General features: G+C 51.9%; 4 protein-coding genes and 2 long non-coding RNA genes across 7 annotated transcripts; 2 read left to right on the forward strand and 4 right to left on the reverse strand.

The window, feature by feature from the left end:
- Nucleotides 1–1499: 1499 nt before the first annotated feature.
- On the reverse strand, nucleotides 1500–2409 carry LOC148672056 (uncharacterized). Its single transcript, XR_015935643.1, has 2 exons — nucleotides 2098–2409; nucleotides 1500–1873 (listed from the first exon to the last, which is right to left on the reverse strand). It is a non-coding gene; the product is annotated as an uncharacterized LOC148672056 (long non-coding RNA).
- A 2683-nt stretch (nucleotides 2410–5092) lies between these two features.
- Nucleotides 5093–7059, reverse strand: LOC148672057 (uncharacterized). Its single transcript, XR_015935642.1, has 3 exons — nucleotides 6557–7059; nucleotides 5394–5552; nucleotides 5093–5226 (listed from the first exon to the last, which is right to left on the reverse strand). It is a non-coding gene; the product is annotated as an uncharacterized LOC148672057 (long non-coding RNA).
- LOC148672058 (putative transcription factor Ovo-like 1) lies at nucleotides 5464–8783 on the forward strand. Its single transcript, XM_088627374.1, has 4 exons — nucleotides 5464–5582; nucleotides 6262–6455; nucleotides 7231–7414; nucleotides 7826–8783. The coding sequence occupies exons 1-4, from the start codon at nucleotides 5474–5476 to the stop codon at nucleotides 8134–8136; spliced, it is 798 nt and encodes a 265-aa protein (XP_088483500.1). The 5' UTR covers nucleotides 5464–5473; the 3' UTR covers nucleotides 8137–8783.
- A 2-nt stretch (nucleotides 8784–8785) lies between these two features.
- On the reverse strand, nucleotides 8786–13878 carry polr2i (RNA polymerase II subunit I). The gene is made up of 6 exons (XM_088627379.1): nucleotides 13705–13878; nucleotides 12683–12737; nucleotides 12432–12505; nucleotides 12164–12238; nucleotides 10509–10560; nucleotides 8786–9979 (listed from the first exon to the last, which is right to left on the reverse strand). The coding sequence occupies exons 1-6, from the start codon at nucleotides 13764–13766 to the stop codon at nucleotides 9917–9919; spliced, it is 381 nt and encodes a 126-aa protein (XP_088483505.1). The 5' UTR covers nucleotides 13767–13878; the 3' UTR covers nucleotides 8786–9916.
- Nucleotides 13879–15314: 1436 nt separating this feature from the next.
- LOC148672060 (sphingolipid delta(4)-desaturase/C4-monooxygenase DES2-like) lies at nucleotides 15315–21627 on the reverse strand. 2 transcript variants are annotated; one of them, XM_088627371.1, is made up of 3 exons: nucleotides 21487–21627; nucleotides 17870–18612; nucleotides 15315–16896 (listed from the first exon to the last, which is right to left on the reverse strand). In XM_088627371.1, the coding sequence occupies exons 1-3, from the start codon at nucleotides 21566–21568 to the stop codon at nucleotides 16753–16755; spliced, it is 969 nt and encodes a 322-aa protein (XP_088483497.1). In that variant the 5' UTR covers nucleotides 21569–21627; the 3' UTR covers nucleotides 15315–16752. The 2 variants fall into 2 exon arrangements, with proteins under 2 accessions (XP_088483497.1, XP_088483498.1); XM_088627372.1 differs by having other exon boundaries at nucleotides 21403–21513.
- A 346-nt stretch (nucleotides 21628–21973) lies between these two features.
- LOC148672061 (homeodomain-interacting protein kinase 4-like) lies at nucleotides 21974–24861 on the forward strand. The gene is made up of 3 exons (XM_088627364.1): nucleotides 21974–22611; nucleotides 23220–24138; nucleotides 24477–24861. Exons 1-3 carry the CDS (start codon nucleotides 21974–21976, stop codon nucleotides 24618–24620), a joined length of 1701 nt encoding a protein of 566 aa, XP_088483490.1. The 3' UTR covers nucleotides 24621–24861.
- Nucleotides 24862–25147: the final 286 nt, after the last annotated feature.

Here is a 25147-nt window from a genome sequence, read left to right on the forward strand (position 1 = left end):
TAACAAAGGAGCACTTGTTCACGGGCATATATAAAAGCATGACGTGCCCACAGACGCAAGCCCTTAGTGCTCGCTAGGTTTTCCAGCCCTCTGTATAATCCTCACCTCGTCCCCGTCACCAGGAGCCGTCTGTGTGGACACGGCGCTCTTGGTACAGGTGGACTGAAGTCCAAAACAGACAGGTGGACACAGCAGCTCCCCGCTCCCTGCGACGGCAGAATATTCAGGAGCTAAACGCCAGGATCGTTGGGATTCTCCATTCATAAGGAATGTAATTTAGACTACTAGGAAGTGCCTCGTCTGGGCTCAGTGGTTGTAGTTACGAGGTGAATCACGTGATGCCCTTTCGGCTCTATCAGTTTTGTGTACGAGCTGCCGGACCAGACAGCAGCATAAAAGCATAAGCGCTGTTAAGATACGAGTATGTAAACGAACATTCATATACAGCTCAAAACCTGACTCGAGAGGCAGCCTCTTTTGTCTGGCTTTGAGGTAAATCTGGAAAGCCAGTCCTCAAACGAAGATTCAGCCGGGTGTGAGGATCCAGGAGAGGGTCTCTGGATGATGTTCTCTGTTATCTCATGAAAAGCTGGAGCAGACCAAGCCTGCACTGCACTGCTCCTTGGCCCCGGGCACTCGAACCCGTCTCCAGGCCGTAGACCTAATCCCCAATGCCCCGTCTGTTCTCCCTCTCTCGCCGCAGCCCTGAAAGCCTTCCTGCTCTCCCGCGCTGCAGTGCCTGGCCTCTTTACACATGAAGCTCACAGGGAGATGCTAATCTAATTGTTGCCATTCGACAAGCACTGGGTTTCAGCAGGGCTCATGTAGGAGTCAAACCCCTTGCTCTGCCCTCTGTGTGCGCTCTGGGCAGGCGCTGTCCCGTGAAAATCCCACGTAGTACGTAGTAAGCTGAGCAGAACGTTACTGCTGTGGAGCCTTCTTCAGGTGTGTGAAGACCCAAAGAAGGCTTCACAAACTCAAAGAAGGCTCCACAGCCAAAACGTTGTTTCTTTTCTTCTCTTTTCAGCAGGGAAAAAACCTTTACTTGTTCCTATGCTGCCTGCGCATGCTGACGCAGTCACCTACTTGAGCTAGAGAATTAAACAGCAAGTCAGATTATGATCCAGACAGAAACTACTGAGTGGATCTCAAGCTCCACAATAATTACTGCTGGAATGGGTCGGACGTACCAGGGTCTCTCTCTAAATCTGGGGTGATCTCTAATGCTTGAGAGAGGTAATATAGAAAAGTAAAAAGAGCTTAAAACAGACATCAAATGGCAATGTTGTTACATGAACCCCTAAGTTTTAACACACCTCAAGTTGTGTTGCCTCTTTCCTGTCTTCTGAGCTGGAAGTGGAACTATAGCTCGATTTTATTTTGAGAAGCACATTTTGCATTAAACAAAAAAAAATTAAAATCCGTTCAGGTAGTACATACAGAAGAGCACATACTTTGTATTTGGACTATGTACACAAACGTTTTATGCAAATTAGAAGTTTTCTTTCTTTTTCTTGCTTTAATCTACCCCGGGGTGCGTTTTGAGAAATGAATCTATTCTTGGCAGCAGGAAACCTCCCAGTGTTTACAAAGGGGCCCTGGGGCGCATGACCGCGATCCGAAGCTTGGATTTCACCTCTGTGTCAAATGGGAAAGTTTTTTTTTTTGTCTCTCCTGAAAATAATTCCGTAGTCATTTCCCTAGTGAAAGGCGGGGGAGAAGAAGGGATTTGCATACAGTTAGAGCAGCGCTGTGACCAAGCAGGAGACACAGTACGCTGAACAGTCACTGCTCGCCTTACAAAAACACCAGCTGCGCTCCGCGTGCGCCGCGCTGTGCCCGCCGCCTGTTTCCACTTGTGCTCCGCTGTCATCTGAAAACAAAAAAGACAACGTCAGTTACAGTCCGGTGAAGGCCTCTTGACTAAAACCCCTGCTAACAGAGACAGGGTCCCGACACTGAAACAGGAATGCTGTCAGTGGGAGACGACCGCAAGCACCTTGCTTAGCGACGCCCCTCCCCTCTCTGGCACGTCTTTGTAGAAACACCCCAACACGTCTTCCAACGCGCCGGCAAGAATTCGATTGCTGAGCTAACCTTTCTGTTCCTCGGTCGTCTCAAATGCTCAGTGGCTCCGACCCATCTGTGCGTTTTCCACGGCACAGCGCGGCCGGAAACGGACCCCAGAACCGACCCGAACCACGGCTTCGTAAGAGGAAAGGAAACACAAAAAAATCGTCTGCTTAAAAACAATGAAGATGCACGTGCGTTCATGTCAAGCCCTGGTATCGCCTTTAATATTGTGTCACATTCCCTTTAAGCACAGTACCGACGACAGTACATTCAACTGATTCTATGCCACTCGCTCAAAATCTGTGAACGCGAATTCAAAGCAATCAAGATAAAAGTGGGGAAATTAATATATGACGCTTATAAGGCCGCAGATCACAAAGCGTTTTCCAAAAGTCCCTGCTTTCTTGTGAAAAACGGGGATTCGTGCACGCCTGCAACCACAGTTACACAGATGATTTTGCACAAGGAATCAGTGTTTCTTCAGTGGGAGCCGGGGGGTTGTCAGGCAGCAGCCCAGCCCAGACCTCGAGCGCAGGAAGTGGCGCAGCTCGTCAGTGGCGTTTTTAAAAAGATCCCGTCTGTCCATCGAGTTTCACCGTGCTTTTGACCGGGGCCGCTAGACTGCTACACATAGACTGTTAAAACACGGCAGACTTCGCACCAAAGGCTCTCGGTGACCGTTAATGGCCAGTCGTGCTGTTCTTTGCTCACGGGATCATGAATCTTGTGCTTTTTTTGATGGTAGTAGAGTTACGTGCGAGTCACTAGTCTTTGAAGAGGTGGACGGTTCTACCGCCGACTTCTCTGGATTTGCCTAATGTCGTCTCTGGCGCTCGGCGCTGTTTTGCATGCTCTGTCTCCGGAGCCACGGAGCTCACGGGTGCCTGCACAGTGCCTGCCGGATGGGCGCAGTTATTTGTACGCAGGGCCGCTGCACGGCGGAGACCCGGCCGTGGAGGGAGATGTGGCGGCCTGATGTGAGCTCTGGACGAGGAGCGCCTCTGGCCTTCCTTTCCAAACCGCAACGGGCAATTAGCTACTGGACCGACCCTCTAAATAATGTGAGTTATAGCGTCAGTGTCCTAGACCCCTACACATTGTCGTTAGGTTTTCACAACTTTGTATCTCAGAAAAGAAACTGTACTTCAAATTCACATCTCTTTTTAAAATAACTTGCATGAAGGCAAAACACCACCATGCTAAATTAACAACACCATGCCACTTGGACTACTCCAGCCCCTGCTAATTACATCATGTGAATTTATCTCTGTATTCACTAGGAAGAACAACACCCAGGAACTGTACTGAAAGATGAGGAGAGTGTTTTACTCGCAGTAAATTCGGCTGAACCCCCCTGGATGAGCGAGGGAGAGCGATGGGTTGTGAAAGCTGTGCGTGGGAGAGAAGGGGGTTCCCTGCAGTATTAATGATGTTTAAATTGATTCATTACAGATTAAGGATGATTGAACTTGTCTGTTGTCCTCTCTTCTGGACTATCATTACAGACTCCATGAAACTCGTGCGACCCTTCAGAATCTGGACGTATCTCACCAGTGATAGGTCTGCTGGGATTTTTCTGGGGGTAGTCAGGCTGCATGTCATGTGTGTCTCAGGTTAGGTCTCGAACCCTCTCCCTGATACTGCTGCAGCTAGCCGAACGTGGGGGGCCCCAGAGAGCCACACTGGACACCGAGAGGCCTTGTCCAGCTCCCGAGCAGCTCTCTGAGCACAGAGACAAGTCCTGGCTCTCCTGTCAGGGTTCGAGAGGGCAGGAAGGAGCTGCGACCGAGTGACACGCCACTGCAAGCGAGCGAGCTGTGCCCGTCACGGAAGAGCTAGTCAAATGAGCGGAGATCAGGCCGCTGCGCGTAGGGAAATGACCGCCGCGCCGCGCCCGCATCGGTTTGCTCAGCTGTGACGTGCTCTTGGTCAATCAGAGGTCAAGCGAAAGCAAGGCGGGACGCAGCGCGGGGGGCAGTCTATTCGATGGCTAATGGCAGGGAGGAAGGGAATGATGTGAAACCATGGTGTTTATCCACCCTCACTCCCAGAGCGGTGTGCACTGCTGGATTCAGCTCTGGATTGGTTTTCTCTAAATCAGTGCAGTTAACAGGAGTGCTGCTTCCCAGCTCTTGGGTTCAGCTGCACACTAGGGTACCTGCTGGTTGGGTGGGGTTACCATGTTCTTCCCCACATTCATAGGAGTGTTTACCAGGAGCTCCAGTTTGCTTGCACCTTCTACGAACACAAAGGCCAAGGTCTGTCGCGTCCCTGTATCATCCCTGTGTGGACATTGTGGTGCTCTGGTCACGCCTCCAGTATGCATCTCCGTCCTGCGTCCTGTGTCCCCAGACAGGCTCAGGGTCTCCAGGAGGCAGTACTGTCTTTCCAATAATGAAGGCATGCACGAAATTGGGGGTCTGCAACCTGGGACTCTTGTTGCATCTGCAGAGACTGTTTTTCAGATCTCACAATACCGCCTCCATACCAATCCTATTTTTTTAGAGTCTTTTTCTGTGCTGTCAGAAATTCTGCTCAAGTGGATTTGGAGATCTGTACATGTGTATCGAGACACACAAACATACTGTGAGCACGCAGAGACATGAAGACAAACAGAAGGACAGCGATTGTCCTTTCATCTCTCCCTGTGCTCCAGAACAATCGGAGTGATTTTAATAGCAGTTAACAAAAGGCACTGCTGCCTCCTTTCTCCACCTCCTCTGAACTCCTCTGTGCAGAATGCCGCAGGTGATTTGCATGAGAGGGATGCTAAGACTGACAGGCCAGATTTGCACAAGTAGCCCATGCAAACGAAAGGGAGACTGTTAAAGCTCGGCTGTATTGAAATACCGACAGGTGTCTCAGCTCATTGGCTCAGCGGGGATGTTAGGAAAATGAGCGCTTTGATTTCTTTCTTTTCTAGAAGGGGGCATGTTTGCGTGTGAGGATTGGTAGGGGGGGTTGGGGCATCACTAAGGTAAGATGACACCTGCCTAGCAAGGAGCACAAGTTAAAACTGAGAGCCAAGAAGAGTTTGAGACCACAGTGCAGTCGGACACGATTCGTGCTGCGAACACACTGCGATCGCCTCTCCTGCCAGCAGACCTGCGCCATTTCGGGCCGCTCTCCGCTCGGACTGGAACAGGGGGGAGCCTGGGGTGAGAACACGAGGGGGTGTTGATAAGCGACTCTGGGTTTGCTGAGCTATCAAAGTAAGCAACAGCTGAGGCTCAGAAAAGTGATTCAAAACCCTTCTGTGATTTCTAAGAACCGGAAGGAGAGAAGGCGGGTCAGAGGACTGTGTGCAGATTAGAACTGACCCCGGTCCGAGAGAGGGGGGCGTGCTTTCAGAGCTCGCGGCAGAGAGGGGTCTTTCCCGAAGCAGGGAGAAGCGAAGAGGATGCCCCGTTCCTTCCTGGTGAAGAAGAAGCAAGGTCCAACCGGGGGCTGGAGATGGAGTGATGCCACAGACCTGCCCACTGGAGAGACAGCACCGGAGACACTCTCAGGTGAGAGACACGCCGAGAGCATCACCAGCAGACTTGAGGGCTTATTTCTGCATTTCCTCCCCTTCCTTTCCCCAGATACACTTGTGATATACTTTATTGGCCATACACAATTTCTCGCATTAGGAATTTGTCTTTTCGCAGACCCCAGCTTGCTCTCCATGAGACACACAGACAGGGAGAGAAGCTTGGGGTCAGAGCGCAGGGTCAGCCAATGTACAGTGTTCCTGGAGCAGTGGGGGTTAAGGGCCTTGCTCAGGGGCCCAACGGAGTAGGACTCCTCTGCCGGCCACTGGATATGAACCGGCAACCTTCCAGGCACAGGTGCAGCTCCTGAGCCACAGAGCCACCGCTCCGCCCCAAGCTGACGGCTCCGGTTGATCCCAGGACCCCGCCTTGCCCAGTACTGATCGGCCCGAGCCTGGTTAGCATCCGAGATCGGATGGGATCAGGCACACATTCAGGCTGGTGTGACCGTAAACATTACAGTGTTACAGTGGGAGCTGCATCAACACCAGAGCAAACAATCTGCCAGATCATTGAGCGGTAGGAGTATTTGTTGGACAAAATGGACCAACAGCTGGGGTCAAAGAGAGTCTGATTCTCTTGCCTCCTCCCTCACCTCTTATCCCCTGGTCTCGGGTCTGAGCAACATGGTCCCCAGTGATCCCTCTGTTCCCAGGGAGTGCAGCCACGCCAGCCCCCCCCGAGGCACCCTGCCCTGTGCCCGCTGTGCCAGAGCCCGCATGGCAGGGGGCGCCTGGGCAGGCAGGGCTGAGCTGGCACAGAGAGACCCCCAGCCTGCCCTCACCTCTGCAGCTCCCCCAAGCCACCATGAGCCCCTACAGCACCGTGCCACCTGTACCCCGTGCCAAGGTGAGCAACCGATTTTTTTACTTCTGCTCTGCTTTTAGCTCACTGTTTTAACCATGTATAAGGAACAGTGTCACAATCGACACAGTATTGAATATGTTCACCTGTGTCTCCGAATCCCCAAATGATTTGTCACACACGCTGCATGTTAGAATGTGCACATCTTCCTCACTCACTTCACACTCCTCCATATCTTTTCTCACACAATCTATCCATCTCTTTCTAGGCCTGCCTCTTCCTCTGGTACCTTCCACCTCAAATAACAAAGAGGGTAATGGAATTTGAGGTGGAAGGTACCAGAGGAAGAGGCAGGCCTAGAAGGAGATGGATAGATTGTGTGAGAAAAGATATGGAGGTGTGTGAAGTGAGTGAGGAAGATGTGCTCGACAGAGACAAGTGGAGAAGAGCAACCAAAGCAGCTGACCCCAGGACAGTCTGGGACTGAGGCTGTGAAAAAGAAGAAGAAGAAGAAGCTGCATGTTAGAATGTGTCCCTTTATCACTGGACAGCGGCAGTAGATTTCTGTTCTTTTCTCCGACTGCTGGACTGTCCAGCGGCTCATGTTTCTGCGCTGCGGCTTGGCCTCTGCCTCAACAAGCTCACACACACACTTCCTGCAGCACGGCGCACTCACGTCAGCGAAGGTGTGGAACAGTCGATAAGTGGAGATGAAAACCAGTTTGTTCATTCCGGTGAGGCCCTCTCAGCCGTGCAGGAGCACCGACTGTTCCCACTCGGCTCCGGTGCCGGGGCTCTGACCCTTCCCTCTCGCCCTCAGGGCCGGGGGGCTCACGCGCAGGGAGACTTCCTGTGCCTGGTGTGCAACAAGGTGTTCCCCCTGCAGCGCATGCTGACGCGCCACCTCAAGTGCCACAGCATGGTCAAGAAGCACGTGTGCCGCTACTGTGCCAAGGGCTTCAACGACACCTTTGATCTGAAGAGGCACATGCGCACGCACACGGGTGAGCACGCAGCACAGAGTGGGGGGGGCCGCAGGGCAGGACGGCACAGAGCGGGGGGGGGGCGCAGGGCAGGACGGCACAGAGCCGGGGGGGGGGCGCAGGGCAGGACGGCACAGAGCGGGGGGGGTGGCCGCAGGGCAGGGGCCCGGGAAGAGTAGTTAAGGTAGCAGTTCCAGGCCGACGATGTTACTGGACCACACTGCAGGTGGGGCACCAGAGTGGGCAGTGTTGCCAGCCCCAGCCACTGAATCCTGGGAAAGATTTTTGAAATTCAGCTCTTTGGCAGCAGGTTGTTGACAAAGAGAAGTCGGATGTTTTCTGCGATCTAGGGAGCTTCCGTTTCCTGACCTGCCCCTCCTCTGCCCGGCCTCTCACCCCTCTCCTTCCCCCCCTCCCGCCTCTGCCCGCCAGGCATCCGGCCCTACCGCTGCGAGCTGTGCGAGAAGGCCTTCACCCAGCGCTGCTCGCTGGAGTCGCACCTGAAGAAGATCCACGGCGTGCGGCAGCAGTACGCCTACCGCGAGCGCCGCTCCAAGATCTTCGTGTGCGAGGACTGCGGCTTCACCTCCACGCACGGCGAGGAGTACTACCTGCACATCCGCGAGCGCCACCCCGCCAGCCCGGCCCTGCGCCGCTACTACCGCAAGCACGGGCACGCCGGCGCCCCCGGCCACAAACTGGGCGCCGTGGTGCTGTACCCCGGCTCCGGATACTACCTGTGAGCACGCCAGCAAGCCTCCGCACCCAGACTGCTCCAGCCAGAGGGGTGCAACAAATGAAAACCAGCGGATAACCCCCCGATTCGGGACACTGAGTAATACCCCATGAGCATGTCTGCCCGAGGGACGCTGCAGAATGTAGGGCGGCGAGTGTAGCTCAGGGGTACCGGGGTCCAGATCAGGGCGGTGGCTCCTGTTTCGGCCAGGAGGCACCCCACAGTAAAACAGAACTTGTCCTCGGCGTCTGTAAGCCGGACCTTTCAGGTTCTCAATTCAAAACCATCAGGAGTGGAGTCTGTTCCCACCTCAGCGCTGAGGCTTGGCCCAGTCTCCACATCCAGTCAGATGGTCTGGATGGGGCACGTGGTCAGTCTCAAATTCACTGTGGAACAGGGTTTGCAGGAGCTGAACCAGGCCGGACAGCACTCAACATCAATTAGACCTGGAACAGCACCCCCGTCACCTCATTATAGTCAAGCAGGACATCCGCCTGTCCTGTGTCATGGTAATAACCAACCCTAAGCACAAAGGACTAAAAGTAACCCTGGAATCACGCAAACCGTTTAGAAGAAAAATGGTAGCAAAACAAAACATCATTGTTCTTGTGTTCGGTGTAAAAAGAGTAAAAGAATCTGAAAACCGAAACTGCTCATTAGCCTTTGAGTGTTTTTATTTTGCCAATACAAAAATAAATCAATAGTTATACTAACAATATATATAAAACCTAAAAGACAGCACATTTGGATTTTCTGCAGGAAGTATGCAGATGGTCTCACCTGCCTTTTCTCTCTGACCTTTCTCGTTTCTGGGTACTTGCTCTGCGGCGCGTTTCCTGGCTACACTGCTCAATATCCTCTCCAGTTCTCTGGCGCTGACTCAGAAAGCGCACTTGCAGCTATCTGTTATTTATTTCAAAATGGCTTGGGGGACGGTGGAAATACAATCAAAACTGAATCAAAAGAGTCAGATGTCTCTTAATACAGCGTCCACAATCTGAAGCCTCGACTGGCCTCTGACTTGCCTTCCTCCTATAACTGTACATGCACAATAAAATACTAAACAATAGCATGGGACCAACAGTAAGGAAATGTAACTTATTCTTAGCATATAAATCAAATTAAGTAGATGACATACAAAAACGCCAATTGAACAGCCAATGTGACCTTTTTGCTTGACTTTGCCTTTATATTTTCTCTATTTCCACCTGCAAGTAATGAAGCTGCAGAAACGCTTCTGTCAGCAACAATGTGACATCAAGTGTGTGTTATTATACCAATTTAAATGCTCTCGTAAACTAAAACACTGCGATTGGCTACCTTGTAAAATTGAAGTGCATGCATTTGAGATATTACATTATGGCTCTCATTTTTAAATTCCCAACTGGCTAACCCTAATGCCGTTTCTGAACTTCAATCACTAATGTAACAGAAAGCCTATACATTTTCATTGGCAGTAGTTTAAAGTATATTAACTATACTATTGTTAAATTTTGGCATTACATTGAGAATGTCTTTCAGCTATTGCTATCAGTCAAAACGATCATTTGACTGACACACCTAACAAGAATCTCAGACTTCACCAGGACTTCCTCCTCTGCAAAGCTAACAGTGAATACGAGAGTCACGAGGGCGGAAGAGCAGAGGTCACCCATCAGGGACAAGTGTGAAACAGTAAAGTACTGGGAGAAAAGGCAGCTGGGCCACGCACACCGAACACACCGCTACACCAGAGGGCATCGCTGTGATTCTACCCAGTGCTCCGTCAGGCCTTCGGCTTCTGCCCCTCACTCTGTCCAGCGGTGACCACAGTGAGGCGCCGTGCACACGTAATACAGCCTCATGGCATCCTGAAATAACAAGCACAGCCAAGCGGTGGTGGTCATTTAATAGGCAAGAACTTACGACTACCAACTACGTTGTTGGAGCAGACACCAGGGTCAAGCGGTCAAGGCTGGGAGGGATATGGTGTATAAGGTCTATCCATGGTGTATATATGGTACAGGAGAGCTTTTTCCAGTATAAGCAGTATAAGTTTTTTTGCTTATACTTCATCTGGCAGTTCTGGAATGTATTCCCCATGAATAAGGACAAGGTGTAAGGTGAAAAATAAAACTAGAATTCACACAAAATAACTCTACATAGATATATACATCCAGAAATTTACAGAGTGCATATCCCCAGGGTATCCTGACAATACCGCATGTTCTGAAACTCTCCAACACAACTCCCTCTCAGTGTTGCCTGGGCTGGCGTCTCAGGGCCAAGCAGCCAGAACTCTGCCGGCCATGTCAGGCAACACGATGCAGGGCTTTCATCACTTTGAACACACGCACACAAGCAGATCGGTGCTAGATGTGACGGCTCTGACCACAGTACCTCAGCTTTCATACTGTGCGACTGGAAGAACACTGCCTCCTTATGGCCACACCTGAAAGAAAAAGATGAGAATGCAACATGAATTTGGCAGTGCTCTGCCCTAACGTTTTAGAATGAAAGACTAATTCTCAGAGAACCTTAAATTTGAGAACCGCCGTAGCAAATAAGAGTTAAAAATACTATTCTGATTGTTACGTAACAAAAGCGGGGATTAGAATTAAAACAGAAGAGTGACCATTACTCCACAAACTCATGAAAAGGCAAATACAGAAGACAAAAGGGACACTTATTTTAGCAAGTTCAAGCACATAGTGTAACTGTGTCAGCATGCATAAGCTGCCGAGGAACAGGTACAGATTTATTCATGCTGAAAGAAAAAGGAAACAGACTCCTGAAGAAGGCTCCACACCCAAAATATCTTTTTTCTTTTCAGCATGGAATAGCTTATTTCAATATCTTATTTTCTTGGTGATGAAACCTCAGTATCAAAATCAACAGTGTAGTTAATCTACAGTACTGCTTTGCTGCAGCTGTGCACTGTTTAACTGCAAAGAAACGAGGAATAAAAAAGCTTAACGTGGTCATAGTGCATTGTTTTTCAAATGGAAATGACTACATAGTGGTTTATTTTATGCTCTTGTTTTTACAAAAGGGTGAGATGAGATGAGAAAGCGCTGTGAAGCACAGGGATACAGAGAACTCTGGAGTACTAACAGGTACAAAACAGGAAGCACAGTACCCAGGAGCAGCTACATGTGGGCCCTGGTCCTGAGACACCCACCCAGCTCTTTACTGAACTGACTCCTGGAAAAGTTGACATATCTCAGCTGGAACCTTTACCAAGGTTTTTTTAACTCAAGCATGTTAAAGATCATGAGGGTACTTCCGAAATTAAACAGCCCATTTTTATTTCCATATTCAGGTCTTGCTTCTTTAAAGAGGCCAAAAAAACCCGCAGACAGTCCCACCTGGACCAGGACTGGATACCCCTGCTCTAATGTGTCAGTACGTTTTCAACTTCCAAGATTTTACCCTACTTGTGGGGGATCTTTCTCCAGTTAAGTTGAAGATTACAATTAATGCATGAGGTATACCAGAATCAACACTATGATGTACAATTGCGTTAACCCGCAACATCTCTTATGAAGATGTCTGGTAGTTATCTGGGATGTTATATGAACATCTCTGAGCAGTGAATCAACAGTTTGCTGCCCACCTGCAGCCCTGCTGCACTAGGTTAAGACTCCAGCAAATCAAATCTGAACAGAAATTGCTGCCTTCCCGATTTCCCTCTTGATCAGAATAAAGAAAGCATTGTGACATTGTGGACATTTTAGGTCTGAAAGTAATTTATTTTAAAAGTTCATTCATTAGATGACAAAATAATAAGAGATACTGTATTACACTACCCCTAGGCAAAGATTATAATGAAACTAACACAGCAGTCAGTTTATACAAAACAACGTCCTTGAAATACTCAGGTGTCTTGATACTGTAATGGCTGCACTCTTATAAATGTGAGTGTACAGCTAGAAGAAACCCACCATGTGACACTAAAGCAAGTAGGAAGCTGTATGTGATCCTGAAGTGATGGGCAGTACTGAGAATGAACCAGCAGGACAGGACAGACAGAGAGGAGAATTTCAAGGACTCACTTTGGACAGGGGTGGTCTTCTGTCCTGGGCAGCGTGGGGTCCTGGGACACATCTGCGATGATCTGGGTCAGTTCACTGGAATGCAACAAGAGACAGGTTACTCCAGGGTTACTAAAGTTTTAGATGTAGAAAAGGAGAATTTTTTTCACACAAAAGGTTATGGGACACCCGATCCCAGTACTGTCTACTCTGACCTCAGAAGCCAATGAGGAGCAGTCCTGGGCAGCCACTGAGGACAGAGGTGGGAGACGTGTGTGGTTACACTTACTCAACCTCGTGGGTGATCTTGTTGACGTAGATGCAGCTGTTGTCTGCCTCCTGCTGGTAGTCACAGTTCCTGCACTGAGAGAGAGAAGGACAAGAGTCACTAGATGTACAGGCACCAGCACACACAAGCATTCACTGCTTACACTGGCACACAACGAGAACTATGCCGTCTTCAGGCACACATCCACACAATGAGCCATAAGACACCACACAGTCACTCTGATTCCAAGACTGAATGGATCTTGTACTTACCGCATACAACAATATTCTATTCTCTTTGTCTTCTTTAGGATACAGCATGTTGTTACTGAAAACAAAAAAATATTTATTAAAGAAGGAAGCTATACTCTTTATTTTATTAACCAAGTGAAAAGAAACAGGCGTAATCACTAGGCAACACTAAACTTTTGTGGACTTGTTTTAGCAGAAAATAAAAACCTACATCAAAAAGCAAGCTGTCGTATAAGTAACAGAATGTGGATTGTTAAAATCCACTACACAACTTCAGTGATACAGCTTCATAATAACCTAAATAAAGTCTCTGCAATAAACAGTATGACTATCATCATGGCAGGGGTCTCCAGCCCCACGCCTAGAGAGATCTAGTCCATTAGCTCACCCTAAATTGTTGGTTTTTTTTAAAGATTAGAAATACTTCCAAGTCATTTAAATTGCCTGGTCCTTTTGATGATGGAAGGGTGTCCCGATTTCTGTCCCAAATGATTACTAAATTACTGAGCTTAATCTTAACAAGTCACCTGTTTAAGTGATCACGGTTCAATTATTCCAGGTCTTTAGAAACTGATGACTCGGGGGCTTCTTATAAAAGCTGCTGAACAGCGTCTCTCCAGGAGCAGGGCTTCAGCGTCGGGTGCCAAGCGATCTCCACTGCCGGTCCTGGAGAGCGCTGTCCAGAGAGAAGGTCCGGAGACGCGGCCGCTCTCCTGGCCAGCAGTGAGATCTCTGCTGTAAACTGTACTGCAGCCTTGGGCTACAACGGAGCTACACAGCTGCTTCGATCACACACATAAATAGATCAGATAGATAAGACTTTATTGATCCCGAAGGGAAATAAATCGCTTCTTCTAAAACATCCAAATTCAGAGTCAGATTATTTCAGCATCGGGTACTCATGTTACAAGCCGCCTAGCAAAACCTCTAAATCCTGAACTAAATATATTAACCCACAGAAACAAACCCGTATTAACCGTGTACCCACGGTGGGTAACTAACTTAACCCCCCCGTTCACCACACTCTCTGGGGAATAACGTACCATTCCTGACAGAACCTTATTCCCACGAAGCCGGGTTCGTATGTGCCTCCCTCCAAGTCCATCGTCGCCTTCGTGAAATTAAATAACGAAGTTTTAAAAAAACAAAACAACAACACCTAAACCAGCGCCTGACCCCTCCGGACCAGCGGAAGCCACCTCAACGCGCAGGCGCTCAAGAGCTGAAAGCGCCGCGCTCGCAGCCTTGCGACGCCTCGTCACTCACTGCAGCGCCACCCGGCGGCGGAGGACCGCATAACAGCCCCCGAGCTGCAGGGGCGTTTGTGCTGCACATGTGTATTTGTTCCCGCTGTATAATAATAATAATAATTGCTTACACTTATATAGCGCTTTTCTGGACACTCCACTCAAAGCGCTTTACAGGTAATGGGGACTCCCCTCCACCACCACCAATGTGCAGCATCCACCTGGATGATGCGACGGCAGCCATAGTGCGCCAGAACGCTCACCACACATCAGCTATCAGTGGGGAGGAGAGCAGAGTAATGTAGCCAATTCATAGAGGGGGATTATTAGGAGGCCATGATTAGTAAGGGCCAATTGGAAATTTGGCCAGGACACCGGGGTTACACCCCTACTCTTTTCGAGAAGCGCCCTGGGATTTTTAATGACCACAGAGAGTCAGGACCTCGGTTTTACGTCTCATCCGAAGGACGGCGCCTGTTTGCAGTATAGTGTCCCCGTCACTATACTGGGGTATTAGGACCCACATGGACCGCAGGGTGAGCGCCCCCCGCTGGCCCCACTAACACCTCTTCTTTGACGGGCAAAGGTGACTTTACACTCTTATTTTCTTATTCCGCGACACTACGTGTGTGATTAGGATCCGCCGCACTTCCACAATTGTTGAATAGCTACTTCAGTGAACAGAAGCGAAGGAGTTCAGGTGGGGAGCTGCGTCAGCACGCGTAGGCTGCAAAGGAACAATAGGTTTATTCCGTGCTGAAAAGAGAAAAAAAGAAAACTCAACGTTTCGGCCGTGGAGCCTTGTTCAGGTGTGAGGAAGAAGGCTCCACAGCCGAAACGTTGCGTTTTCCTTCTTCTCTTTTCAGCACGGAATAAACCTATTACTTGTCCCTTCAGAAGCCGGAAGAACCGTCTCGGATTCTCCCTGTTCTCCCCCTCCCTCTGGTCAGCGTTATAGGAGCAGAAAGGCCAGAACCTCCAGAGTCAGAGTTTCTTCCCACAAGCTGTCAGATTAGTGAACTCTACCCCTGCCACTGGATCACACTGAGGGTTTGTTTTCTAAGATGTGTGTTGTTTAACTTCTTGTTGCTGCTGCTGCTCTGTGTTTGTTTCGGGCGATTCCTTTAATATCTTTGTATCGGAGCACACACGCAAATAAGCATTTAATTGCACTTGTGCACTTGACAAATAAACTGAACTGAACTAAAAAGCTTTCGTAGCCAGGCAGGCGTGAGTCTGGGTACGTGACGTTGACCCGCGCGACTTGCTCAGCTGGGAGGCGGGCGAGGCGTCGAGACGTGAGGACAGTGAGGAACAGTGAGGAACAGAGGCAGTTCTGAGACCGCGACACCCTTCAGGAAGACGCGTGAAACAGCTCAAGCAAAGGACTACGACACAAAACAGCATCTCAGTACAATACCATTTCATTTATTAATAGTTTCAATACATTCACCGGGTGCCTTTCACAAAATATTCCTTTTCAAAAATATAATTTAATAACACAACCGCTCTTTATTTCGATGCTTACAGAACACGGAAGTTCCGAAACACGCAGAATAAAGTTCCCGCACTGCGGCCGCTCTGGCTCCGAACTCAAACATTCAGCCAACAGATTCCTAAGTGCACTGCTTTGTGGAAAAACTGCAATTTGAAGTAATAATCAAAATTCACATCAGGCCAACCTGTTTTTCTAGGGACTCATGAAGACCAGAACCCACAACACACCTGCATCAGAGGTGACACCCTCCCACAGAGCGACAACATTTACCTAGCTCCTGCAGTACCTTCAAACACCACTGGGTGGCGCATGTAGGCTAACAGTAATGGGGGACCACAGTCTTCACTGCTCTAACGCGATGCACCAGACTCCCACGATTTGGAAGCATCACTCCTACTAATTGCCTGCAGCTCCCACTGAATCCTGTCTGGTAGTTGATCTTCACACATCTTCCACACGCTGGACACGCTCATGTCAAAATACCTGACGTGTCAGACTCGAGGTCCCAGGACAACGCAGGCTCACCTTGATCAAATGGCAGTTTAAGAGCAGGACAAGGCAAAGATTCCCTGGCCTCTAACACAGCCACTAATGTGCTTTTTCTTCTTTGAAGAGGTCAGACTAAGTAAAAGCACCTGTCTCACACTCCTCGCCCTCTCCCTTCGCATTTGTTCAACAAGCAACGTTTGTTAGGTTTTGCTTGACAATCTGAGCTGCTAACTAATTTCTCAAACTTTAAAAATTAACCCACAAAAGAAGAGAAAAACAGGATGAAAGTGATGAATCCCCTTGACGGCAAACTTGTTAATTTATTTTTTCAGTTTTATCTTTAAATCACTTGCAGAGAGTGCCTCCCATTGGCCCTGCCACTACACCAAGTCGCCAAGTGAGACTCCTGTGCGTTTCCTTGTCCGTGGGACTGGGAAGAGCTAGAGACAACTGAGAGCGAACAATTCCAGTCCAAGCAGTCAAGTAAGACAAGTCTCCCTGGTGTCCTCCCACAGGGACACTGGAGATGACCTGCAGCCTCAGCCTGAAACTGCAGAGAGATGCCAACCGAGCCAGGGACTCAGTCATTAAAGACGACGCCCTGAGCTCTTGGGGGAATTGTTCCTGTGAAGATCTAACTGCAAATCTGCCAGGTGAACACAGTTTAAACATCAGACCAAACCAGAAGAGAGAAATGGAAGGGGTGACAGGGCCCCTCCTGGCCCAGGGTCATGTTCTGCAGCCGGAGCTCCAGATTCAGACGGCTGTGCAGTACGGGTTTCACTTCCTGGGTCGCCTTCCTGCAGAGAGTCGGGGTGCGGGAGGATTCTGGGGCGGGGTGGGGGGTGGGGCAGGGTCTAGTCCTCTTTGACCAATCGGCACTCGCGCTTGATCCTAGAGAAGGGCCCCAGCTGGTCACAGAAGACGAAGTCCCAGAGCACGCGGATCCAGGAGTCGTGCTGGGGGAGGTGGTCGTAAAACTCAGGAGCCATCTTCTTCACCTGGAACAGAAAGCACAGGAGACGCCTTCAGAACTACCGGGATTTACCCCTGGGCATTCCAGGATCACCTTAATGCCAGCCTTGTAATAGAGGGCAACAAAACACCAGGACACCTGACAGAATGGAGGGAGAAAGAGGGGTGTGAGCAGCTTTCATTTATTCCTTTAAACATGGTTCCAAGGAATCTCTCTGCTTGTCTAGTCTGTCAAACCCGTCAAACCAGAAGAGAAAAAGAGCACAGGAGCCAGGGAGGCACAGCTGGAAGATCCAAGGCTCTCCGGAGAATTCCCTGTGAAAAACAGCGGCACGGTCCGCAGAAACCAGCACCGCTCTGTCTGCATATCCAACAGGAGATGCTAGAATCCTTCGCTCCGGACGACTCCCTGCAAGAACCTCACAGCGGGTAGCTTGGAGCTGGGCCATAGAGGTTAAGGCTGAGCAGTTGTGCTTAAATACTGTAGAACGTTTTTATTGTGCTCCGGTAGCTTTGCTACCTTACGGTGCCAAGTGAGCCAATGAGAAGGTTTGGACCTTTGCTTAAAGGCGAAGAAGAACAACTTTCCCCGGTGACCAGCTCTGCTACAGCCATGCGTCGGCCCCTTTTCCTGAGCTCCACACTGCATCCTGCCAGAGCAGCAGGCGCTCAGGGAGGTGGTAAGCAGGCCAGCGGGAAGAGAGAGGATCATGTGCCGATCAGGTTACACAACAGCAGTGACTCGGCTCCTCATGAACCACATAATTAGGCCGGTGAGTCACGGGCTCAGCCCACGCCCACGCCTGGGCCGACGCTTCTCGACCGGACTGCGGGAGAGAACCGACCGGACAAACCGGACAAACCACCTGCACCTCGCTCTCCGGGCGCATCGCGCCGGCCTCTCCCTTTCTCTGCAGAGGCTGGCTGCCGTTAACTCTGTCCTCCCCCTCCCCCTCTGCGCCCACCGCACTGACCCGGGGGGCAGTGGCCAGGACTCACCTGAGGCAGCCGGCAGCCGGGGATGCTGGGGAAGTCGTGGTGCTCCATGTGGTAGCCCACGTTGAAGGTGAGCCAGTTGAGGGGGCCGTAGTAGGAGTAGGTCTCGTGGCCCTTCAGGTACATGTAGTGCTCAGCGATGAAGTGGCCGGAGATGGGGTGCAGCCCCAGGCACAGGAGGGAGCCGGCCACCATGTAGACCACCGGCTTCATCCCCCACAGCTGGTAGAGGGCCAGGTCGTAGGCCAGCTGCACCAGGCCGTTGAGCAGCTCCAGCTGGGACACAGGCTTGGGGTTGACGCAGAGCGGGCGCAGGGCATAGAAGAAGGGCTGCAGCACGAGCCAGACGACTTTGCGCAGCGGGGTGCTGAAGAGCCGGGCCTCCAGCGCGGTGGGGATGTCCACGTCCAGCCTGTCGCCCCCCAGGTAGCGGTGGTGGTCGATGTGGTACTTCTTGAAGCTGACCGAGTAGGGCAGCCCGATGGGCAGGTTGGCGAACATCCCGAACAGCCGGTTCCACCGGGCCTCCTTGTTGCCGAAGGCGGCGTTGTGCGAGATGTCGTGGATGGCCAGCGTCAGCGAGTGGTTGACGCAGCCTCCGAAGGCGTAGGCCCAGAAGAACAGCCACTTCCAGGACAGGTCCCGCACCAGGTAGCAGGCCAGGAGCTGGGTCAGAACCATGGCAGTCACGATCCACTTCAGGTAGGGGTCCGGGCCCATCAGGGACTTGATCTCCGGGTGCTTTGCTGGACAGGGAAAAGAGAAAGGGGAGAAGGAACTGTTAAAGACTTCATCTGGGAGCGAGGAAGCCGGGTTAACGTGGTCCAGGAGAAACACCACAGCAGGCTCTGAAGGGGGCTGACGACACGGAACAGCTCCTTTTTAACTAACACAGAGGGAAAGAGCTCAGAACGAGGGAGTGAGCGTCCACCGTCTTCAAGAAAACACTTCACAAGAACAGAAGCATGTTTACAAACGAGATGGATCCATTGAGTCTGTTTTGGGGTCAGTATTTAGTTCATCTGAGGATCTCCTCCAGACCTTTCCTGAAGGAAGCCAGGGTACCGGCTTTAACCACACGATGAGCACAGGAACAGGATGGGCAGCCTGTTCCATGCTCCCACAACCCTTTGTGTGAAGAAGCGCCTCCTCTTCTTGGTTTTAAATGAAGCTGCATATCATTACCATTTACGTTCTCTGGTTCGTGTTTCACTGTTCAGTCTGAAAAAATCCCGGAGTTGACTTTTTTTTTAACACTTATAATCTTCTCTGTTCAAAAGTAAAAAGGTTCAGGTCATTCAGCCTGATCAATCAATTCTTCGGGGCTCAGAAGGTACCTGCTTGCTCTTCCCTGAACTAATTCAAGAGCAACAGGATTGTTTCAATAATGTGGTGACCAAAATTACATCAACTTCGAAAAGAGACCTTACTAGTGCAGTATGCAATTTTAACATCACAGCTGCTTGCTCTTTGGTTACCCTGGGCAGGAGCAGCTGTGAACTGAGAGGTGCTTCCCCTCTCGGCCCCAAGCTCGGAGCGCCGGTCCGCGGGTCCGCAGGTCCAGGGGCAGCTTCCCCTGGAGTCTTGTGTGAGAGGAGAACAGCTGACGCCATTTCGCCGACAGCTGCAGCAAACCTTCAGGACACGATGAGGCCCTCTCTTGAAGGATCACAGGGAATCAACAATATTTAGGAATCTCTTAAAATCTCTCTTGAAAAGAGAGAGCAAGAGGTGAGACAGTGAAATGGGTAACCAGCAGGCTCTCTCACATCACCTTTTATCATTTAAAAAACCAGAGACATCGACAGGAAGGAGAGTAAATACCAAGTAAGTTCAGGTGGGCAGCTGCGTGAGCGTGCGCAGGCTGCCAAGGAACGAGTGAGGGTTTATTCCTGCTGAAGAGGGAAGAAAAGAACAACGTTTCGGCTATGAAGCCTTTTTCAGTTTGTCCTCTACAGCCGAAACGTTGTTTCTTTTCTTCTCTCTTCAACATCAAAGACCGAATGCTGACTAAACAAGCAGCACAGGGGCGCTGAACCCGCCTTAGCTAAACCAGCGTTAAGAGGTAAAGTTTATACTCAACACAGCGGGTGTGTTAACCTCCGCCACGCTGGGAAAACCCAAGATGACCGACGCAGTCGCCCGACACAGGTGATGGAAGCTGTTACTGCAGTTGTTTACTTACAGTGCGGATTTGGGTTCTGGCAACAGATTTAGTGTCTGTGACTGGACAGGTGTTCAGTCCTGGTCCAGGAAGGCCGGTCCAGGTTTCCATTCTATCTCAGCTCTTAACAAACACTATCAACTCATTATTGTCTCACACAAACCAATTTAACAAGGTGCTGGTGTTTTAAGGAGACACTGTCCCCATCCTCAGGACCAGGTTTGGACATGATTCTAAGTTGTTTTGTTCTGCCAGGGTAACCAGACCTATTTTAAAAGACACATGAGGCCTACAGGACAGCCTGACCGAGATGACAGACACCGCTCTGAGCTCGTCAGAGTCTCAGGGTACTTGTGCTCAAAGTGCTCAGGGATAGAGGGTGGCATCATCCCTTAACAAATCATACAAGTAACAAACACTTGAATGTACAGTAGGTGTGACATCTTCCCAGAATGGCATTGCGTTTCACATGCTACCAGCGCGAAACTGGGCCACGACCTCAATAAATGAACAGCTGTTATCTTCATGCTTTCCGGAGCTTATTAATACCAAGACAGGTGGGGAAAAAAAAAGGATGAAAGCAAGTCGAATAAAAACGCTACAGCTCCAAGCCGGAACTGCGCTCTACGCAGGGCGAACGGTCACTGTGTCGGTTATCAAACTCCACATTCCAGAGCTACGACGAAGCGCAAGGGAGCGCGGAATGTCTCCGTCTCAGATCCGCCATCAAGGCTGAAAACCGGCTCTGCCGGCCAGGGCGCAGACCTGTTCCTCCACTCCCGCAGTGCGTGACAGCGCCTCCCTGACATATCTTTTCCAGAAATAATGGGCGCCCGCGAGCAAGGGGACATTCCAGGTCTACAAGCCGAGCTGTCGCGTTTCACAACTCGGCACCGGCGTGTACCGTCCGCCCACCACAAACACAAAACCCACCCGCCGTGGATTCGCGTCTCTAGTCTAGTGGGATGTCAAGTTATCCGTGACTCCCTGACAAGCGCTCTCTGGTTCACTGGAAATCCTGGTTTATAGAAACTCCTGGAGTAAAACTTCCCCCCAAACTCAAACTTTTTGAAAGAAACTGAACAGTGTCCACAGACGGCGTGAGCTGCCGCACACGGCACCCGCATTCCGCACGTTTTCACGACAGAAAGCCGGGTGGTAACACGATTGTTAAATTATTTCCATGGATTTCGTTGACTTTAATTAAAAAGCCGTCTCCAGTGCGCGTTTCGCGATTGAAGGCAGGTCGGTACGCTCTCCAGGCGCAGTTCAGATTCTACGAAAGCAGCGCGTCGGTTCCAGCTGAGCAACTGTTTTGCAACTTTAAATTAAAACGCCGCACCGCGCTCTGTCCTCACACACTTGTATTTACCGTCCATTTTGCCCGGCGACCCCCCTCGCCCTGCGCTTTCACCCCTCTGCCCCCTGATGCCAGGTCACGAAGCTGCCGGCTCACCCAGAATCTCTCTCCTCCTGGTGGAGTGCGGCTGCTCCGTGTACACCCACTCGAAGTCCTCCCGCGTGGTCGTGTTCCCCATCTTCGTCTAGTCGCGAGAGGATCGCGGTGCTCTGCGGCTGAAACGGGCTCCCCACGCCGCCGCGCGCCTGGGTGCACGCCCCCCTGACACAGGTGCGGCGAACACGCCTCTCGTTCAGCTGGGGGGGGGGGTTATTCTGGTACATCTGTGGCGCATGAGAACCAAGGTTTCATCCTATCGCCGGTTTATTAAGTTACGGGATTTGCGTCTTATTTTTTTTTTTGGCAGACTGATGTCGCCGGTATCCCTTATGCTGGCCTGCAGACTTCAGCGCCCCATCCGCCAGGCGGAAACCTTCCACCTTGGACACACAATAAGGGTGCCGTGTGATGTCGTCATGCACGAGCCTATTTGCGTTGATAAGATCGGAACGAGTTCGTCAGCGGTGTCGGTTCCGAGCTGGAAATGCCGCAGCGGCCCGCGGGCCATTGTTGCGCTCCGGCGTTCCAGAACACCGGGGCGTCCCGGGCGGCAGGGAAACCGCAGGCCGCGCGGGAGGAGAGAGACATGTCGGTCCTGCGCTCCGAGACGGAGGTGTACGAGCTGGTGGAGACTCTGGGGAGGGGCACGTTCGGAGAAGTGGCCAAGTACTGGCGCAGGAGCACGGGGGAGATGGTGGCGATCAAGAGCCTGCGGGCGGATGCCCAGCGCAGCCGGGTGATCGCCAACGAGCTGAAGCTGCTGGCCGCGCTGTCCCGGGCGCGGCTGGACCGCTGCCCCATCGTGCTCTTCCACGAGGCCTTCCGGGACGCGCGGCAGCACTACCTGGTGTTCGAGCTGCTGGAGCAGAACCTCTTCCAGCTGCTGCGGGAGCGGGGCTTCCGGCCGCTGGCCGCGCGGCACATCCGCGCCGTGGCCCGCCAGCTGCTGGGGGCGCTGGCCCGCCTCAAGGAGCTCTCCGTCATCCACACCGACCTCAAGCCCGAGAACGTCATGCTGGTGGACCACAGCCGCTGGCCCTTCCGGGTCAAGCTCATCGACTTCGGCTCCGCCAGCATCTTCAGCGAAGTGCGCTTCGTCAGGGAGCCCTACATCCAGTCCAGGTGTGCGGCTGACCCCCGACCCCTCCTCTTGCTTCTCTGTCCTGTCCTCGGGGTTCACCGGCACCGCAGGGCTCCACAACACGCGCTGGACACCGGACACCGGACACGACCACAGACAAGTTTCTTATAGAGGAAACAAGCCCCCGAGAGCTGTGGAAAAGCAGTAACGACTCCAGGAAGAGGACCTTCCCTCCCTGAAGTATTATCCACATTGAAAAAGGGCGATAAATCATCATAATGTTTATTAGTGAATTATTGGTGTTTACTAGCAATATGCACATGTGAATATCAATACTTAAGGGTTAAGGCATGTACCTGTTGCAGGACCCATTGTTTTGGTTTTATATTTGATAATTTACAATTAAAATGAGAAGCACCTGCACTGTTTTTCATACCCTATGCCTTCCTTGAGAGAAACCGCAGGTGGAGGTACAGTATAACTTACAGATGACTGCAGGTAGAAGGACTGGAGGACAGGACAACCCTGTAGGTCCACCTGCTGGAACACTAGTGAGGAGGAGGGGTGCTTTACAGATTCTTCCTCCAAGTTCCTTTAAGGCACAAACATCTCCCAGATCACTCACTCCCTCCTCTTCAACCCCCTGAAGGTTTTACAGATCTCCGGAAGTTCTCCTGGGGCTGCCGTTCTGCGAGAAGGTGGACATGTGGTCACTGGGCTGCGTGACGGCCGAGCTGCTGCTGGGCTGGCCGCTGTACCCGGGAGACAGCGAGTTGGAGCAGGTGCGCCTCATCTGCCGGACGCAGGGCCTGCCCGGGGCCCACCTGCTGGACAGGGCCAGCAAGGCCCACCTCTTCTTCCAGAGGGGCAGGAGCTGCAGGGGGGCCGTGCAGTGGCAGCTCAAGCCCGACCCCCAGGGGCCCCCCGCGCAGAGCAGGCCCCCGCTGGCCTCGCTGGACCAGCTGGCCAGCGTGCACCCCCCCGAGGAGGCCCCCGAGTTCCTGCCCGAGGACGTGGCGGCGGAGGCGAGTGACCGCAGGAGCCTGGTGGAGCTGCTGAAGAGGATGCTGACGCTGGACTCGCACCAGCGGATCAACCCCCGCGCGGCTCTGCGCCACCCCTTCGTCAGCCTGCGGCCCCTGCAGGGCGGCCCGCGGCCCACGCGCTACCAGCGGCTGTCCCTGCTGGCCTTCCGCGAGGCCGCGCTGCCCACGGGGGGGGAGGAGCAGGCGCCCCCCATCAACCAGATGGACAGCCTCCGGATCAGCCGGACAGGAGAGGAGGCGGCGGCGGACGCGGACAGGGGGACCGGGGGGACAGGTGGTGGGCTCCTGGCGCCTCTCCCTGGCAGCGCGAGCGCAGATCGCCTTGGAGACGCGGCCGCCGGCGCCCCGCTCCAGCCCCAGGGCGGGGGGCGCTCCGGGAGCGGGGGCTGCCCGTGCCGGCCCGTGCGCAGCGAGCCGATGGCGGCGGGGGGGCCGCGGCCCGAGGAGGGGGACTCCCGCGGCGATCTCGGCGGACAGGAGGAGGGAGAGGCGAGGGGGCTCTGCCCGGACCCCGATGCCGAGGTAAGCTCCGCCCGGGCCGACGGCCTTTCCCGAGCCCTGACCTGAATCCCCTCCGCAGGAGAGCTGCCGCCCTGTAGGCATGTTACACACCATCGGGGCTTTGCTGCAAATAATTTCCCCCCTTAGAAAAGAAAGGAGGTCTTTGTCCTGGGAGCCACATGCGGCTCTAAACAAATCTCATTGCTTCCACTGGACAGTAATACTGCCACCACTGAGAGCAACAACACTGCTGCATCAATCAGAAGTGTTGCAAGAGTGTAGCAAACGAACACCGCTGCTCCATGAATGACCATTAAAATGTTGCTCCAGCTCACACCCCCAGTTCTCCTTTCCTGCAGCGGGGAGCCCAGCTTCACTGCGGCGAGAGGGGAGAGCTGCCCTGCTATGCTGCCGCTGACTGGGATCACGAGTTCCAATCCGCCCTCAGGATGTACAGCAGCCTCGGCCTGCACAGCCTTTTCCCCCTGGAGAGCCACCAATAAGGATCCTGGCGCCGGAGCAGGAGAGGAGCCCAGAGAGGGACTAAGGGCAGGAGCAGCCCTGCCTCCATCATGCTCACTCATGGACTGCAGCAGACTGCTCACAATAAAGGAAAGGTCTCACTTGCTCATCTCAGCCCTACGAGCACCAGCCCAGCTGCTCAGTGTCCCAGTACTGACCAGTCAAACATTTATTTTGTGTCTGGATGGCTTATGGCATAATAAACAGGTCTGCTTTCAGAAACACCGGTTCACAATTTTTTTCAAATGAAAAACTGACAAAATGCCTGCTAGCATGTGGATTTTTTCTAGATCTAGCGGTGGGGCTGTTAATTACAACATCTTTCGGCAGGAAAAAGAGACACAAGGGCTTGAAGGAACAGCAGAGCAGCAGAGCGATGAAGGGAAGACACAGATAATTTTATAATTCAGGTAGTTAAATAATCGAACAGTAAAGTGGTTCCTGCCTCATGGTGGCAGAGATTATCCTGGGTAACACTGAAGAGTTAGAATTCATCATCCTAAACAAA

The sequence above is a fragment of the Lepisosteus platostomus genome, chromosome 4, assembly GCF_059453375.1.
Source record: "Lepisosteus platostomus isolate fLepPlt1 chromosome 4, fLepPlt1.hap1, whole genome shotgun sequence".
In the NCBI taxonomy this organism is placed as follows: domain Eukaryota; kingdom Metazoa; phylum Chordata; class Actinopteri; order Semionotiformes; family Lepisosteidae; genus Lepisosteus; species Lepisosteus platostomus.